Below are 16126 nucleotides of genomic sequence, written 5' to 3'. Positions count from 1 at the left end.
TCTTCAAATATAAAAAAACATGATTAATCACAATATGAATATAAACAAACGTTTTTTTGTAGCTTAGACATGGCATTGTATAATTTACAGACGTAAAGATTTTGAATAGATGAAAGTCGGAAAATGATGGACCATTGTCACACTATTCTATTCTGAACAATGTACTGCTTTATGCTGAAATTGATGGTTTTAACCTTTTGTCATATTGTTTGTAAGTATGACATGTTTTACCTTTATATTTAATTATTTAACTAACCAATTTGAAATAAAATTATGACAATGTTTTTAACAATAAAACACATGTGTTTAAAAAAAGATTATATGAACTTACATATAAATACATTTTATTACCAAAATCGGATATATCTTAAACGCCGAATGCAATGTGGTGAGAAAATCTCAGTTGGTCCTTCGTGCCCGGTGAGCTAAAAAAGAAAGAAAAACAAAGATGTAATACATAAACAAACGACAACCACTAAATTACACAGGCTCCTGACTTGGGACAGGCACATACATACATAATGTGGCGGGATTAAATATAATAGCGGGATTATAACCTGGGACAGTGGTATAACAGTACAACACAAATACGAACTATACAAATCAGTTGAAAATGGCTTAACTCATCAGATAGAAAAACATACAAGTGCACGTGGCCGGGTACTTGTTCATCCTAACAAGAAATAGACACTAGGAACAGATTTGTTAGTAGATATAGGAAGATGTGGTGTGAGTGCCAATGAGACAACTCTCCATCCAAATAACAATTTAAAAAGTAAACCATTATAGGTTAAAGTACGGCATTCAACACGGAGCCTTGGCTCACACCGAACAACAAGCTATAAAGGGCCCCAAAATTACTAGTGTAAAACCATTCAAACGGGATAACCAACGGTCTAATCTATATAAACAAAACGAGAAACGAGAAACACGTATATATTACATAAACAAACGACAACTTCTGAACATCAGATTCCTGACTTAGGACAGGTGCAAACATTTGCAGCGGGATTAAACGTTTTAATGGATCCAAACATTCTCCCTTTTTCTGAAACAATAGCATAACATCATACCATAGAAAAACACACGATAAAATATCAATTGGCAGACTTAACTCAATCAAAAAAAGTATGATTACAAAATGAACGAATTTTGATCTGCGATATCTGAATACAAATGCACAGTTAATTAAATATTAGAGACAAACATTCATGACCAAAAAGCTAACAAACAAATTCAAACAAAGCCATGGCAGGACATCACTGAGAAATATTTAACCAATCAATATTCACTTTAGAAAAAAACCGGTTTTAAAAAAATAATTATAATCTTGAAGTTTATACAAATGTAGTAAGAATAAGTGAAAAATTGAAAATATTACAAATAATCAAAGCTAGTGTACAGACAAGATCCATATAAATAAAAAATAACAAAAAAGCATTATAAACAGTATCAACAGGTCGAATCAACAAGAAAATACGATTTGAGAGTACTCGCAGTTACTGACAGCTAGTTAAACGCCAAAACCAATTAATAATAAAAAATCATGCATCATAGACTAAAATCAACTAAAACACATCCCAGGGATTTAGTATTTTAACTTCATTAATAGTCAAAGAAGACATGACTTGTGCAATGCCAAAAATAAATGTATCGACAGGTAGTAGGATAGTGAAGAGCGACTTCTATAGAAATAAAAATTAACGTGTCTGTGTCTCTATACATCTCGCCTCAAAAGATAATGAAATTTAGTTAGCATGTTTTTGAGTGTTTGAATTTTGATATATCTTTTGATGTACGAATGGAGTTTGCAATTATGTTTTCGTCCGTTCAGTATTCGCATAGTTATATATAATGTCACAATCTACGTTAAAGTGTCGTAATAACGGGGTGTCGGACTAGTAGGGTGTCGGACTAATGGGGTGTCGGAATATCGGGGCGACCCCGTCACAATTTATGTTCACTGTTTTGACACAAATTCCTAAATTTGACTGATACATTTATGTAACATACTAAAATGTTAATTCGTATTGCAATAACTCCAAACAGAAATAATTGACAATGAACAATTTGAATGGGTATTTTTTTTCGCTGATTTTACCTTCTCAGCTTTCTGAGAAAAGATCTAGGTTCACGAGTAATTCTAATCCAGAAAACAATGTTTCGTGTACATTCATATCTTTTCTCGGCGAATTGATTTGTCTGTTGTAATACACAAATTTCTTACTTAAATATGTTTTACATAATTTTATTTCTGTTAGTTCTACAATGTAAGTGCAGCACGCTATTTTGAGTTCATTGATGAACACTAGTCTATTTCTAATTATCACAGGGTAAAGTTAAAAGAGAGTGAAAGTAAAACGAGTGAAAATGTTTGAATTAAAGCTTAAAACGACTGAAATGCTGTCTTAGCAGTCAAATCTACAAACATAAACCTCAGTAGTCAGCACTTTTGTATCAATACATAATATACTATATTTGTTTATTGTATACTATGAAAAAGTGTTTTTTTTTTCCAATATACTAGGTTTTTCTATTTCCTCAAATTTTTTTAAGTTAAAATTGTTTTTTGTGCTCTACAACCTCGTTTAGGTCTGGCTTTCCAACGTTCTTTTTTTGCCGCCACTAATCATTCTTATGAAGACGAAAGCGTGTCTGTCGCAATAAATGATGATACCTTTATGCAAGATATTCCATGTCTGAATTCAATGCAGTTACAAAACCAGAGCAATGGATATATTTTAATAGAAAATAATTGCAAATGTTGTAACATAGTTTTTTGAAAGAAACAAAAATGTCATTAACTACTGAATTTAAAATTTATTTCAGACCTCAGAGCAAACAATATTACAAAGTATGTATCAAGAGGGATGTCAACAGTTCTTGAGTGTCAAGTTGATTTAAATAGCAAAGCTATTTGGGATGGACCAAATTGGGAATCTGGTTCTGTCGTATACGCCGATGGACCAAATATTAATCCTAATTTGTTTAACAAAAGAAAACTTAAATTAGTTGGAAGCATTGCTCATGGAGAATATAACATGGAAATACGCAATATATCTGCACGAGAAGAAGGAGTTTATAGATGTTCCCAGCGAAATTTAATCAAAATGACGGGTCGTGACATTTTTGTCTTGTTACTGATTCAAGGTTGGTACAAGCAATCGTAATGATTAATTTTCAACTGTAGTGTGTTTCTAGAGTGAGTATCATGTTTAACAATGTATAAACTCATGTTAAATGTTGAATTATAGATCAAATGACTGGTGTGTTATGTTACTTCAAGACCTGTTGTCTATTTCACGGCGACAATTTATTATTTTCGGGTGAAGTTGAGTTGCTTGGAGAGAACCACCGACCAATGGCAGGAAAACTCACAACTCTAGAAAAAGAACTGCCAGTGTTAAGAGGCTAGTGATACAATAGGTGAACTACGTATACTACTCAAACATCGAGTCCCACATAATGGATTGAAATGAAGAGTACCTATCATTGTTAATTTAGTATTAATTTTAATCGTTTACACCTGTCCTAAGTCATGAACCTGATGTGCAGTGGTTGTCGTTTGTTGGTGTGGTTCATAAGTGTTTCTCGTTTCTCGTTCTTTACATAAATTATACCATTGGTTTTCCTGTTTAAATGGTTTTGCACTAGCTCTATATAGCTTGCTGTGTAGTGTTTTACAACTTGTGACTTGGATGCAGAGTTGGCTTTTTGACACTCATACAATATTTTCTTATATCTATTAAATGACATTTCACAAATTCATTTTTTCGATAAAAACAGACCATTCAAGGATTCTGACATAAGACAAACACTTGATAAAAACTGAGTTGACCTGAAGCGCATTCTTGATTTGTAATATTTCTAATTGTATCCATTTATTGACTTAAGCCTTTTTTAATTGATTTTTATAGTTTTTTCTTATGTTGTCCCAGGTTAGGGGTGGGAGATCCCGCTAACATGTTTAATCTCACCACATTCTGTATGTATTTGCCCGTCACCAGTCAGGAGCCTGTAATTCAGTGCTTGTCGTTTATATATGTGTTACATATTTGTTTTTCGTTTATTTGTTGTACATAACTTCGGCCGTTAATTTTCTCGTTTGAATTGTTTACTTTTGTCAATTCGAGGACTTTAATAGTGGACTATGTGGTATGGGTTTGCTCATTGTTGAAGGCCGTATTGTGGCCTATAGTTGTTAACTGTCATTTAGTCTCTTGTGGAGCGTTGTCTCATTGGCAATTATACATTTCTTTTTTTATATAATCTTCATCAGGAACGTCAAGAATCTTAAATCTAAGTGAGGTCAAAGGACTATATGATAATACGGTTAAAGCTAAAAATGATATAATATTAGATGTGAGCAATTTAAGCAGCAAGTTAAATGGAAAAAAAATGGAAATAATTTTATTTTATTCAAATGAATAATAGAATGACTGTGCATCAGTCATATATCGCCAAAGGTATGTTGTCAAGCGCTTAATGTTTTGTGATTTTAACAAATTATTATACAGATAGCATATAAAGCAATCGATGTCTCAGGATCAACCAAGAGTTATTCAAATTTAGATAGATACCAATTCATATAATTCAGAAAATGTAGTACGTCTCGTATGGGCGTTAATAAGACAACTGTTAAAATGCATACAAATAAAATTGAGAATGGAAATGGGGAATGTGTCAAAGAGACAACAACCCGACCGTAGAAAAAAACAACAGCAGAAGGTCACCAACAGGTCTTCAATGTAGCGAGAAATTCCCGCACCCGGAGGCGTCCTTCAGCTGGCCCCTTAACAAATATATACTAGTTCAGTGATAATGAACGCCATACTAATTTCCAAATTGTACACAAGAAACTAAAATTAAAATAATACAAGACTAACAAAGGCCAGAGGCTCCTGACTTGGGACAGGCGCAAAAATGAGGCGGGGTTAACCATGTTTGTGAGATCTCAACCCTCCCCCTATACCTCTAGCCAATGTAGAAAAATAAACGCATAACAATACGCACATTAAAATTCAGTTCAAGAGAAGTCCGAGTCTGATGTCAGAAGATGTAACCAAAGAAAATAAACAAAATGACAATAATACATAAATAACAACAGACTACTAGCAGTTAACTGACATGCCATCTCCAGACTTCAATTAAACTGACTGAAAGATTATGATTTCATCATATGAACATCAGGCACAATCCTGCCCGTTAGCGGTTTAGTATCATACCATCAGTTTGCAAGAATAGAACTAAGTATGGCATTCAACACAAAGCCTTGGCTCACAGTAAACAGCAAGTTGTAAATGGCCACAACGTGACTCGTGTAAAATATTTGAAACAGGAAAACCAGCTGCCTATACAAAATAAACCCCAAGAAAACACACATGAATCGTATCAACAAACGTAAACCACAGTGTACTTAGATTTTAAGATGTGAACCAATTTAACAGAATATATCAAAGATTTGCCATCATTAATACCAACATTCTAAAAGTTTAATATATAAATATATTATTAGTTTTATGGTGTGTTAATGACCTAATACGGTATATATGGGGCCAGTAAATTCCTTATGGGATGAGATCGAAGATCGTATTAGGTCACTAGCACACCGTGTAACGAATGACTTAACATGTGAAATTTATACTATCCGCCTATCAAAGTGATTATAAGTCTTCAATAATTAGTTTTAAAATGTTTAAGAACCTACTTCCATTTGTTTATAAAAAAACAAGAATGTGTCCTCAGTACACGAATGCCCCACTTGCACTTTCATTTTCTATGTTCAGTGGACCGTGACATTGGGATAAAACTCTAATTTGGCATTAAAATTAGAAAGATCATAACATAGGGAACATGTGTACTAAGTTTGAAGTTGATTGGACTTCAACTTCATCAAAAACTACCTTGACCAAAAACTTTTACCTGAAGCGGGACAGACAGACGAACGGACGGACAAACGGACGGACGGACGCACAGACCAGAAAACATAATGTCCCTCTACTATCGTAGGTGGGGCATAATTAAAAAAATGGCAACACTATAAAACGTGTTAGCTTTAAATTTGTTCCAATCGTTCATTATTAGTTTCTTCACCTGTTTAAACCGTTCAGATTTCTGTTCTGTTTTGAAAGGGAAGTGACTCCTTACAAATCCTATATGGTTGCTAACGCTATATGGTAACTAACCATGTATTTTTAGGACCCCCTATACCAAATATATATAGTCACCACGTGTAGTCCGTTAACCTATCATAAACACATAAATCGATAGGAGTTAAGATGCCATTGATTATCGTTCATTTACTTTATATGAAAGTTTTACATATTATTGAAATTGTTTTGTTTGAAATCTAAAGTAGTGTTATTAGAAAAAAGAGTATACACTTATATGTTCCTGAATGTGGCAAAAAAAGGAAATTAAGTTCAAGTAGATCATTATTTCAGACAGATAGTAAGATGCAATGCCTCAATTAATGATCAGTTTGTTCCAAAACCGAATACAATTTTTTCCGACTTTTTCTTCAGGCAAGGTGGGAAATAATTTACCATTCACATTTAAAATTCTCGCAATGAGGAAATTCAAGGAACATTGTTATAATCATTGAACTACAAATCACATAATTAACTGCATAACGAGTTAGACCAGGTTTTTTGCTCATTTAACTTCAAACGTTTACGAATGCAAAGTGAGGTTTGTGAACAGGGAAACATTGATATTTGATGAAATATCAAATTGGTGGGGACGATATATGTTACTGGTTTTCACCAATTAACGTTATATTATTCAAAGTGGTGATATACCTTATTGAATATAGCATTCCGTTAGTTATATAAAAACTGTGTATATTAAGAAAATACCAAATAAAATGAAAAAAAAATAAATCCCGAAGACAGCTGCAACCTATAAACTTTTTCATATGATGTATTGAAATCAGTGAATTAAGAGATATGTACCATAAGAAATCAGCAATTAAAAATAACTGTTTATAAATTTCTTGCCTGAACAGAACTGTTCTGTTACCTCCAAATCATGTCACCCAAACGCTACTGATGCATACGACATACACACGTTTATTATAAACAAAAAGGACATACACATATAGCAAAGTTCATCAAAAGTTGCCTGAGTTAGTCGTAACATTATTTTCTAAAAACCTTACTAATTTATGAACGAACCTTTTGGTGGAAGTATTACGCGTTGTTTAGAACTCAAACGTTTTGAAAATATAATTTGATAAAGACTATTTTTAACTTATTGAAACAAACCTGTAAAAACGTACAATTAAAACTAAAACGTCAATATAATGGGTCGACGTGCTCTAAATCTGTTTAAGATTTGTCACTTAGATATCAATTATAGGGTCATTTTTTTGAATTTACTGTTTGCAAAAGTATAAAATATTCGGAAAACAAAGGATTGTCCTATCTCAGACATGAATTACCTTAGTCGTACTTGGAACAACTTTTGGAATGTTAGTTCTTCAATGGTAAGCGTCACTTATGAGTCACATGTCGACGAAACGTGCGTCTGGCATATCAAATAATAAACCTGGTATATTTAATAGCTGTTTAGACCCTCTTTTTGAAAAAAAACCAAAATTTCTGTGACTTCATCTTACGATCCTTTACGATAGGTAATTTAACTAATCAGCAATCGATTTCATCTTCATGCTGAATATAAAAAAGAAGGTGTCGTATGATTGCCAATGAGACAACTGTCCACAAGGGAGACCAAAATGATAATATATCATGTATTGTGATACAACTCTATATCCTACTGATGATGAAAGATAACCTCAGGCCACAGACAGCTGAATATTAAGTTCAGTCTATGTAGCCGACTGGTGTAGAGCGTTGAACATAGCTTTGACGGTTTTGTCTCGATATTCCAATAGCATAAGCTCGAATCCCGGCGAGATGTATAAACTGGTACATCATATCAAGAGTTCGAAAATAAAGGTCTCTTCGGTGATGTTAGGAATCGTTAGGGTTTTTTAAAGGCCATACAATTTACCCAAATTTAGGATTGACTCCTAAATTTGAAGATTTGTAAAAGAATGAAGGGATTATATAAAGTTGACAGCAAATTTAAATAATACTAACCCAAGGCCTTGATTTGCAGTTTAAACTTCATTTTCTATGTGAAGCTCATTGTTTTTGGTTTTATTGACTAAAAGTTTAGAGTTAAGAGGTTTAAGAAAAAGTAGTAACAAATGAAAAGCAAAATAATAAATGCAAAATTCCTTCAAACAATAAATAAAAAAATATTTTGATACTACCCTTATGTATCTTCCATATACAGCAATACAGTGTTTCTAGCTAATTTGTTTTAAACAAATCAAGTGATATAAAAAAATTATTCAGGTTTAGACATAAATTATATCCGGATAACCGAAAATCGGTGTACTAACACAATTAACCATAATACATGTTCCATACAAATGTTACGGTGTCACAACACCAATTAAAAGTCCCTATCTGTTCAACCAAAATTTGCAATTTTCACAGCTTTCTAAATATTTTACCTTAAGTTTAACTTCATAGAAACTAGGTATATCCTGAATTGTACAGGTGTCACCGTTCTGCATGCCAATTTTTAACATACATTCAAAATCATATAAGAAAGAAGAGAGCTCTCGAAAGGAGGTACCACTAAAAATAAACCCTGGTTTTCTAAAAATCTTAAATTAGTATACCATGGAGCGCATTAATTTTCCATTCAAAATGCAAACTCCTAGACAGGTAAAATTTAGCTCAAAATGATTTTAATATATTTCTCTTTCATCAAAAGTTTCATTTCTGCAAATTTGTTGGTTAGTTTAGGTGAACAATGTCATCAAATGCACTATTTTTTGTTCGAGTAGGCCTTCTTTCACATACGTTCTAAATTTGAGGGAGTAATTGGTGGTATGACACCTACACGAGGCCGGGATAAGGTACCCGTATTTTTTTGTACATGTATCTATTAACAAATGTAAATATGTTAATAATTACATCAGATGTATGTTTAATTATATTACTTTATTCTGATGGTTAACTAAAACATCACGTGTTATTCCTTAAGCAATTGAATCACTAAATAAAACTTATCATTCATGATAACACGTGGTCTCACAATAAAGTACACAGGTGAATGTTTTCATGATCATAGTATGACCGGACTATTTGGACAGTGCAATGAAATTAGTTTTTTAACAATATTTTAGTAATTCAATGTATATTTAGGTTTTGTATTTATTTAATATTCTAGACTTTGTCGTAAATTTAGGCATAAGTGTTTTACACGGATTATGTGTCATAATCTTGGACAAAGGTCTTAAATGCATTTACTCTATTTATTTCATTATTTATTCTCTGTGACAGTTTGGACTACAATTTACAAATACGTGTCGGACACTAATTACTTTTTTAATCTATTTCTATTTCTAATTTGTCATCTGTAAATCTGCTTAATCCTTTAATTGCTTGTGCTTATATATATTGTTATTGTTTGTATGTGACATTACATTTAGTTTGGAGTTTGTTGTTCGGTCTTGCCGGGCTGCTAAAATAAAAGTTTAAGGAGCGAATCTTCCTTCTTGATTTACATTTAGTCGAATAGCCATTTTACCCGGCTATATCTGGTGTTAGGACGTACGGGCAACGCATCTTTCGGATACCTTGTTCTACCTGTGTAGCGGATCCCCAGCAAACAGAAAAATGGATACGCAGAGAACCAGAAATTTTGGCCGAAACTGGAGATACCAGATGTCTGATAATGGAGCTACCTTTCAGACCAGAAATTCAACACAACATATGGACAACTGTCTATGTAAGTTTTGTGGAAAGACTGTGAACAATCAATTTCATTTTAGACAATGTATAGCAAAAACGTCTTTTTTGCTATAAGTGCAGAAATTTTGGACATTTCGCCAGAATGTGCAGTTTTCACAGACAACCGGACGTGAAAGTTGTCAAAGTTAAATCGAAATAAAAATTACGCTGCGACGCAGAAAGGATGAGGATATTCAATGAAAACAAAGCTATGTCAATATTTCCATGTGCGGAACTGAATACAATAGAACTGATGGACTCTTTCCAAGCTTAGAATATAACAAGGAATTTATAGATAACGTAAGACTCAGGCACGACCGAGTGAATTCCGAGAGAGTTAAATTCAAAATTAAAAGTGTGCATTATGAGAAGAAGTTCAAAGATATAAATCAAAAGCATTCCAGTGTCGTTAGCAATTTAGAAAAACTTCAAAAACAAAACGCAGATGACCAAAAAGAAATAGTAAATTACAGGAACGCAATACGGATCTTAAAGCAGTTCATTCTCGGATATACGATCAAAGATGTAAAGCCATCGACCAGCAATATCAATTACAGCGCGACAAAGAACGTATGTTGAATCGATTCACAACACTAGAAGACGAACTGGACAGTATTCGGGAAAATACAAGACAAGATAACCATTCAAATCAAAACTATCGATACAGAGGACGCCACAATCACAGAAGAAACTTAAGGAACAATTTCAGTTGAATATAATATTAAGGCCCGGGACGTGTCTTCAGAGGCCGCAGACATATATGACCGGTATATTTGGACAGTGCAATGAAATTAGTTTTTAAACAATATTTTAGTAATTCAATGTATATTTAGGTTTTGTATTTATTTAATATTCTAGACTTTGTCGTACATTTAGGCATAAGTGTTTTACACGGATTATGTGTCATAATCATGGACAAAGGTCTTAAATGCATTTACTCTATTTATTTCATTATTTATTCTCTGTGACAGTTTGGACTACAATTTACAAATACGTGTCGGACACTAATTACTCTTTTAATCTATTTCTATTTCTAATTTGTCATCTGTTAATCTGCTTAATCCTTTAATTGCTTGTGCTTATATATATTGTTATTGTTTGTATGTGACATTACATTTAGTTTGGAGTTTGTTGTTCGGTCTTGCCGGACTGCTAAAATAAAAGTTTAAGGAGCGAATCTTCCTTCTTGATTTACATTTAGTCGAATAGCCATTTTACCCGGCTATATCAGCTAAAAGATGTGTTGATAAGTATTGAATTTTTTGCACTTTATACAAAATGAACTTCGGTCAACGCTTTTACACCCCAATGAAGTTACAAAAAGCAGCATTCAATTGTTAAATAAAATTCAGTTTTAAGAAAGAAAATCAGTGGCATCATTGTAAAATATATTCACATTACAAACAAGTGCCTGTTTCTTGAAAACATTCAGGGGTAAACAAGAACAAATACATGATATGATCATGATGATGAATGAAAACGTTTTCTTAGATTAGAGATGATTCCAATGTTAAAAAAGGCAGTTTGCCAATTATTATCGAAAATTTAAACAGGTACATGTATGTTGTTCATGAATCATCTAAAAGCTGGATTTAAAATGAAAATCATTCCAAATATTCCTTTACCACAAAAAATACATATTTAGTGTGTTCTCAGTCTTTACTTTCTGTATCGTGTTTAAAGATTATTTTGTTGGTTGTCAAGGGGTTTGCTTTTTCCCTGGTGTAGTTGAATGATCTTCGAAATATGATATTTGATCCCCCTTTAACACTTCTCCCTCTTATTCAATGATAAACTTAGTATGTTGTAATAGTAAGCGCATATAGCTCTTATATCGGATTTAGGTTTAGACTGTCAAAACCTGCTCTGAAATAGAAGAGCTTCCTTCGGAAATTGTACTGAAGGTGTCAAGAGGGAAATCTATGCTCGAGACTGTTTATGAACAATTCTCTTATCAGATCCGCGCAGTGTTTAGATAGGTCATAACCAACCCTTCTAGTATAATTACTGTATTAGTATTTAAAATCATGTTGTAATGAAGTGAAGACAATCGATATTTTAGAAGTGATTTTTTTTTCAGTTGAACCAAAGAATGCAAAAATTCATGGAAAGATCAACGGTAGACTGGTTGGGCAGGAAGGTGTACATTTACAGTTACTTTGCACTGTTACAAGCGGAATTCCGAATGAAACCATTACTTGGTATAATATGTCTTCAGCAATTGATACAGGAGGTCCTGCAATTTTGAATACAACTATCACACCATCTAGATACGATCATAAGAAGACATATATATGTAGAATTAACAATACATTATTGCAAGAATCTTTACAAGAAATTGTGACACTAGACATACAATGTGAGTTTTAATATAATTCCAATATCCTTAAAATGTAAGAAAAGGTTTGTTATTGTTTGGTCACATATGAAAGCTCTGTACCTTCTGCACCATATCATGCATTACAATTTCTTTTTTTATATTGAATACATTTGGTTGATTTATAATTTCAATTACTATTAAGGAGGTGGTAACGACAAAGCATACCATTTTCAAAGAAAGAAAATATTTATTTAAAGGCTTTCAGAGAATATTTTTTGAGAAACTAGTTTTTTTTTCTTTTTGTTTGTGATTGATCATGTATTACAGTTACGTTTTCACACAAAAAGCTTTCGTTTATTCAAAAAATCATTATGTCGAGTTTACTTGACGATTATAAATTAGTTTAATTATATTAATCACGATATACAAAATGTGTTATACCACCATTGATTTCTTTCTATTTGTTTTTGTTAAATTTTGCACTTTTTCTTAAAAATAATGTGCACATTTTTTTTTTGTTTCAAATAAAGAAAGTAAAGTTTTGCCATGATCAGTACTATAAGAAAAGTTTCACATAACATTTCATCATGTTCTTGCATATACGAAAATAACCATCACAGTAAACCAATCAAATATTCACCTCTTTGTAATCTGTTTAAAAGTTTCAGTAGCTATGTAACCTCAATTTTCCAAAAAAATCTATAGGAACCCGAAATATAACATATAATGGTGCTTTAAAATACCCACGAAATATGTTTAAGACCCAGAAATGTTTTACTGCAATGAAAGACAGGATTAATTACACACATCTGTCAAATTCAAGGGAATATTTTTTTCGACCTATTTTCGTATACAACCGGATGTGATTTGCCTAAACGGTTGGAATTGGTTAGAGTTTATTAATTAAATTATACTTTCTCTATAACACAGATGCACCGCGGATGAGCTTTAAACATCCAAATCATTTGAGAACAAACGAAGGCACAAATGTAACCATTGTATGCACATGGGACAGTAATCCTTTAACTATGGTTAATATTCATAAAGACAACAAGCTTATCAATACTCGATGTCATCAATTCTCTTGCTCGTTTACTTTGGAAAATATTAGTTGGATTGATAATGGTTTGTATAAATGTAGTGGATACAATAAACTTGGTGAAGGACAAACGAACATTACCATTATTGTACAGTGTGAGTAAAATTAAGGAGTTTGTTATTCTATCGTATTTCCCTTGCCTATATCACACTTATTGGTCGCTCAATCTTTTCTTGTATGACGTATTTTTAACGTGAAAACACATTTTCAATTACATCATATTGTAAATGGGGAAAACTTATATTATTATAATCAGCGTAACAATATATGAGAAGACGTTATCAAGCTTATGTTCTTTGAAACTAAAAACAAATGATCTATTAGAAGAATAACAGAAAAACCTCACAAAAGATACACGGCCTATAATTTGGTGCGTTTTGTCTATGTAAGACCCACCAGAAGAGATCGAATTTTCACAGATGAAAAGATTGATCAAATAGTTGAAAAGCATTGCGAACTGAAAATTTCAAAGAATGTTCCTAAAAACCAAAAGAGGCTATCTATCCATAAAAATAGAATAACCTGAAATATTTCTACATTTCATGAACTGTAAATTTACAGAAAATGAACTTATCATTGATATACCTTATCAGCACAAAACTGCAGAATACTTGACTAGTAATATTATAAATAAAATAGAATTCAAAAAAGATGCTAGGCTTACAGTGGTAAGACAGACGTGCGTGTAGTCTACAGGAGACGCATAAGTGGTGCTCGAATATACTAAAAATTAACAAATTAATGATGACTATTATATTGTATAATGTATAACAACATGCTGAAGACTGGGCTGGTAAAGTGCGCACAAATATACTGATCTACAGGTAGTAAAATGTCTCAAAATACCATGTTCATTTTGTGGTTCGAAAGACGCACATAAACGCTTCTGAAGACTGGGGCATGACACAAAACAGTCAGAAATCCAATTTAAAGACACAGTTGAAGGCCGACAGTCGTACCAAATATGATTGATACTACCTAAAGTTTACAAAAACATAAATTTGAACAAATTGTACATAAAGCACAGAAAATGATAATTCGAAAATAACAAAAATCGCTTATCATAAATAAAGCATAATTTTACAGTGCATGCTCAAGTCTTGAAAATATTGCCAACATGTATTGGCCTTATTTCTTGTCTTCTAAAAAAAGTGAAAGAATTGTTCTGACTATTGAATATCGTTAATGTACATTAATAAAAGTAATTTATTTCTTTATAATTAAAACGAAAAAACATATTCACAGTATACACAATATTATTATTATCTTATTAGCACCGCCTATTTTCCTTGCGACAAACAGAAGAGTACAGTTTGGCCAATATGGACGTGATCTTAATATTACTGTCATTTTGTACAGTAAACTTGATATTATACGACTGAACGTATCAAAGATGAACAACACGCTGAAGCCAAACATTACAATAAGTAGATTTCATACTCCTGATCTATTTCGTGGTCTTGATGAAAGAGTATCTGAAATTACAGTAGTGTTTAATCTTGGTTTAGCAACAGAGAAGGACTTCGTAAATTATACAATAGATGCTTGTAATAGAGAAGGGTGTAATGCATATTATGTCTACCTCAAATCTGCCAGTACGTATTTCGTCTTTCAGGTCCAATATGAGATTTTATAAATTCAGAAATTATAGCACATATTTATTAATGCCAATTGTACAATGTATGATAAAATCGACTTAAATTCGAGATATTTCAGTAAAATCTGCATACAGTTTTATTCATTAGATTTAAAATGCAGGGTCCTATTATTGCAATACTCATATAGTAGCTTTTTTTGCATTAATTTCTGAATTACTATATTCTGGAAAAAGAAATCAAATATATAACATATGCACCGATATTAAATAGAGAATATTTATGTTTTCTAGAAATAGAAGTGGTCTAGATCTCTTGTGATCCAACAGTTCAGAAAACTGACAAGTATTACTTTTATCATGTTTATTTACAGAGTATGAACAAACGATACTTCCAGCATACAATGCTTGCTCGGTGATTATAGGGATCATTATCGGAGGAATGTTTATATGTTGTATTGCCTCATATATTTATTGCCGTTTGAGGCGACAAAGAAGATCTACTGCGGCTGTGGAAATATCTCCAGATGGTCAATATGATGAAATTGGTACAATAAATTATAATAATGGGATTGTTGATCCAATAACTAACTTTGAAGTAGATAACAATGACCATAGACCAACAGAAGAGCTGGGCATTGATGTTATATCGAGTGCTGGTAGTGATAGTTCAAGCGCAACCTCTTTCATAGGACAAACTGGTGACGGTTATGAAAATGAGTATAAGGCAATAATTCCTTCAATTATCGAAATGCATCAATACCTTGGCATCATACCAAATATTTATCAAAACACAATTATATCACCGGCAAACTTAGCGACATCATCTGCAGAGTACATTAATACAACCATTCACACAAAGTCCTAGCTTGGTACACACAAGATTATGTAATAATACAAAAGTAACTGCATAATACAAAAGTTTTTCTGTATTAGTTTTCTGTTTAAAAATGTATGGCTAAGTTCGGTCTGAACAAATACTTGTCACAGCCTATAGCATAACGTGTGTAGGCAAAGGTAATATCTTTGGTTAGTTTGTTTGCTAGATGAACCTTAAAGTCATTATCAGGTTTAGAGTAAACTAGTCCGACAGATCACGAATCTATCTGTCTGTAGAACTAGGCTACTTTGGAAGGAGGGTAGTATACCTTACCTAATATAATGACTTCAAAGTTCAGCAAACTAGCAAGATAACCAAAGATATTACATTTGCCTTCACACCCAATGCAAGTGTCTGTAAATGTTTTAAGTATTATCTTGTATTCATAAAAATGTGTTCGTAGAAAAAAAATTGTTGGTAT

General features: G+C 32.4%; 1 protein-coding gene across 1 annotated transcript; it reads left to right on the top strand.

The window, feature by feature from the left end:
* The first annotated feature begins 14514 nt into the window (after positions 1-14514).
* LOC134701276 (uncharacterized) lies at positions 14515-15866 on the top strand. Its single transcript, XM_063562402.1, has 2 exons — positions 14515-14826; positions 15200-15866. Exons 1-2 carry the CDS (start codon positions 14625-14627, stop codon positions 15691-15693), a joined length of 696 nt encoding a protein of 231 aa, XP_063418472.1. The 5' UTR covers positions 14515-14624; the 3' UTR covers positions 15694-15866.
* Positions 15867-16126: the final 260 nt, after the last annotated feature.

Source organism: Mytilus trossulus, unplaced genomic scaffold (assembly GCF_036588685.1).
Source record: "Mytilus trossulus isolate FHL-02 unplaced genomic scaffold, PNRI_Mtr1.1.1.hap1 h1tg000234l__unscaffolded, whole genome shotgun sequence".
Lineage (NCBI taxonomy): Eukaryota > Metazoa > Mollusca > Bivalvia > Mytilida > Mytilidae > Mytilus > Mytilus trossulus.
The sequence above is the reverse complement of the archived record's forward strand: the minus strand, read 5'-3'. Positions and strand labels throughout refer to the sequence as shown.

What these genes read in the sequence shown, in the direction of transcription:
- LOC134701276 (XM_063562402.1), top strand. Translation starts at nt 14,625, where the DNA reads ATGAACAACACGCTGAAGCCAAACATTACAATAAGTAGATTTCATACT. An exon ending in TGTCTACCTCAAATCTGCCA is followed by an intron (nt 14,827 to 15,199) that starts GTACGTATTTCG and finishes GTTTATTTACAG; the next exon opens with AGTATGAACAAACGATACTT.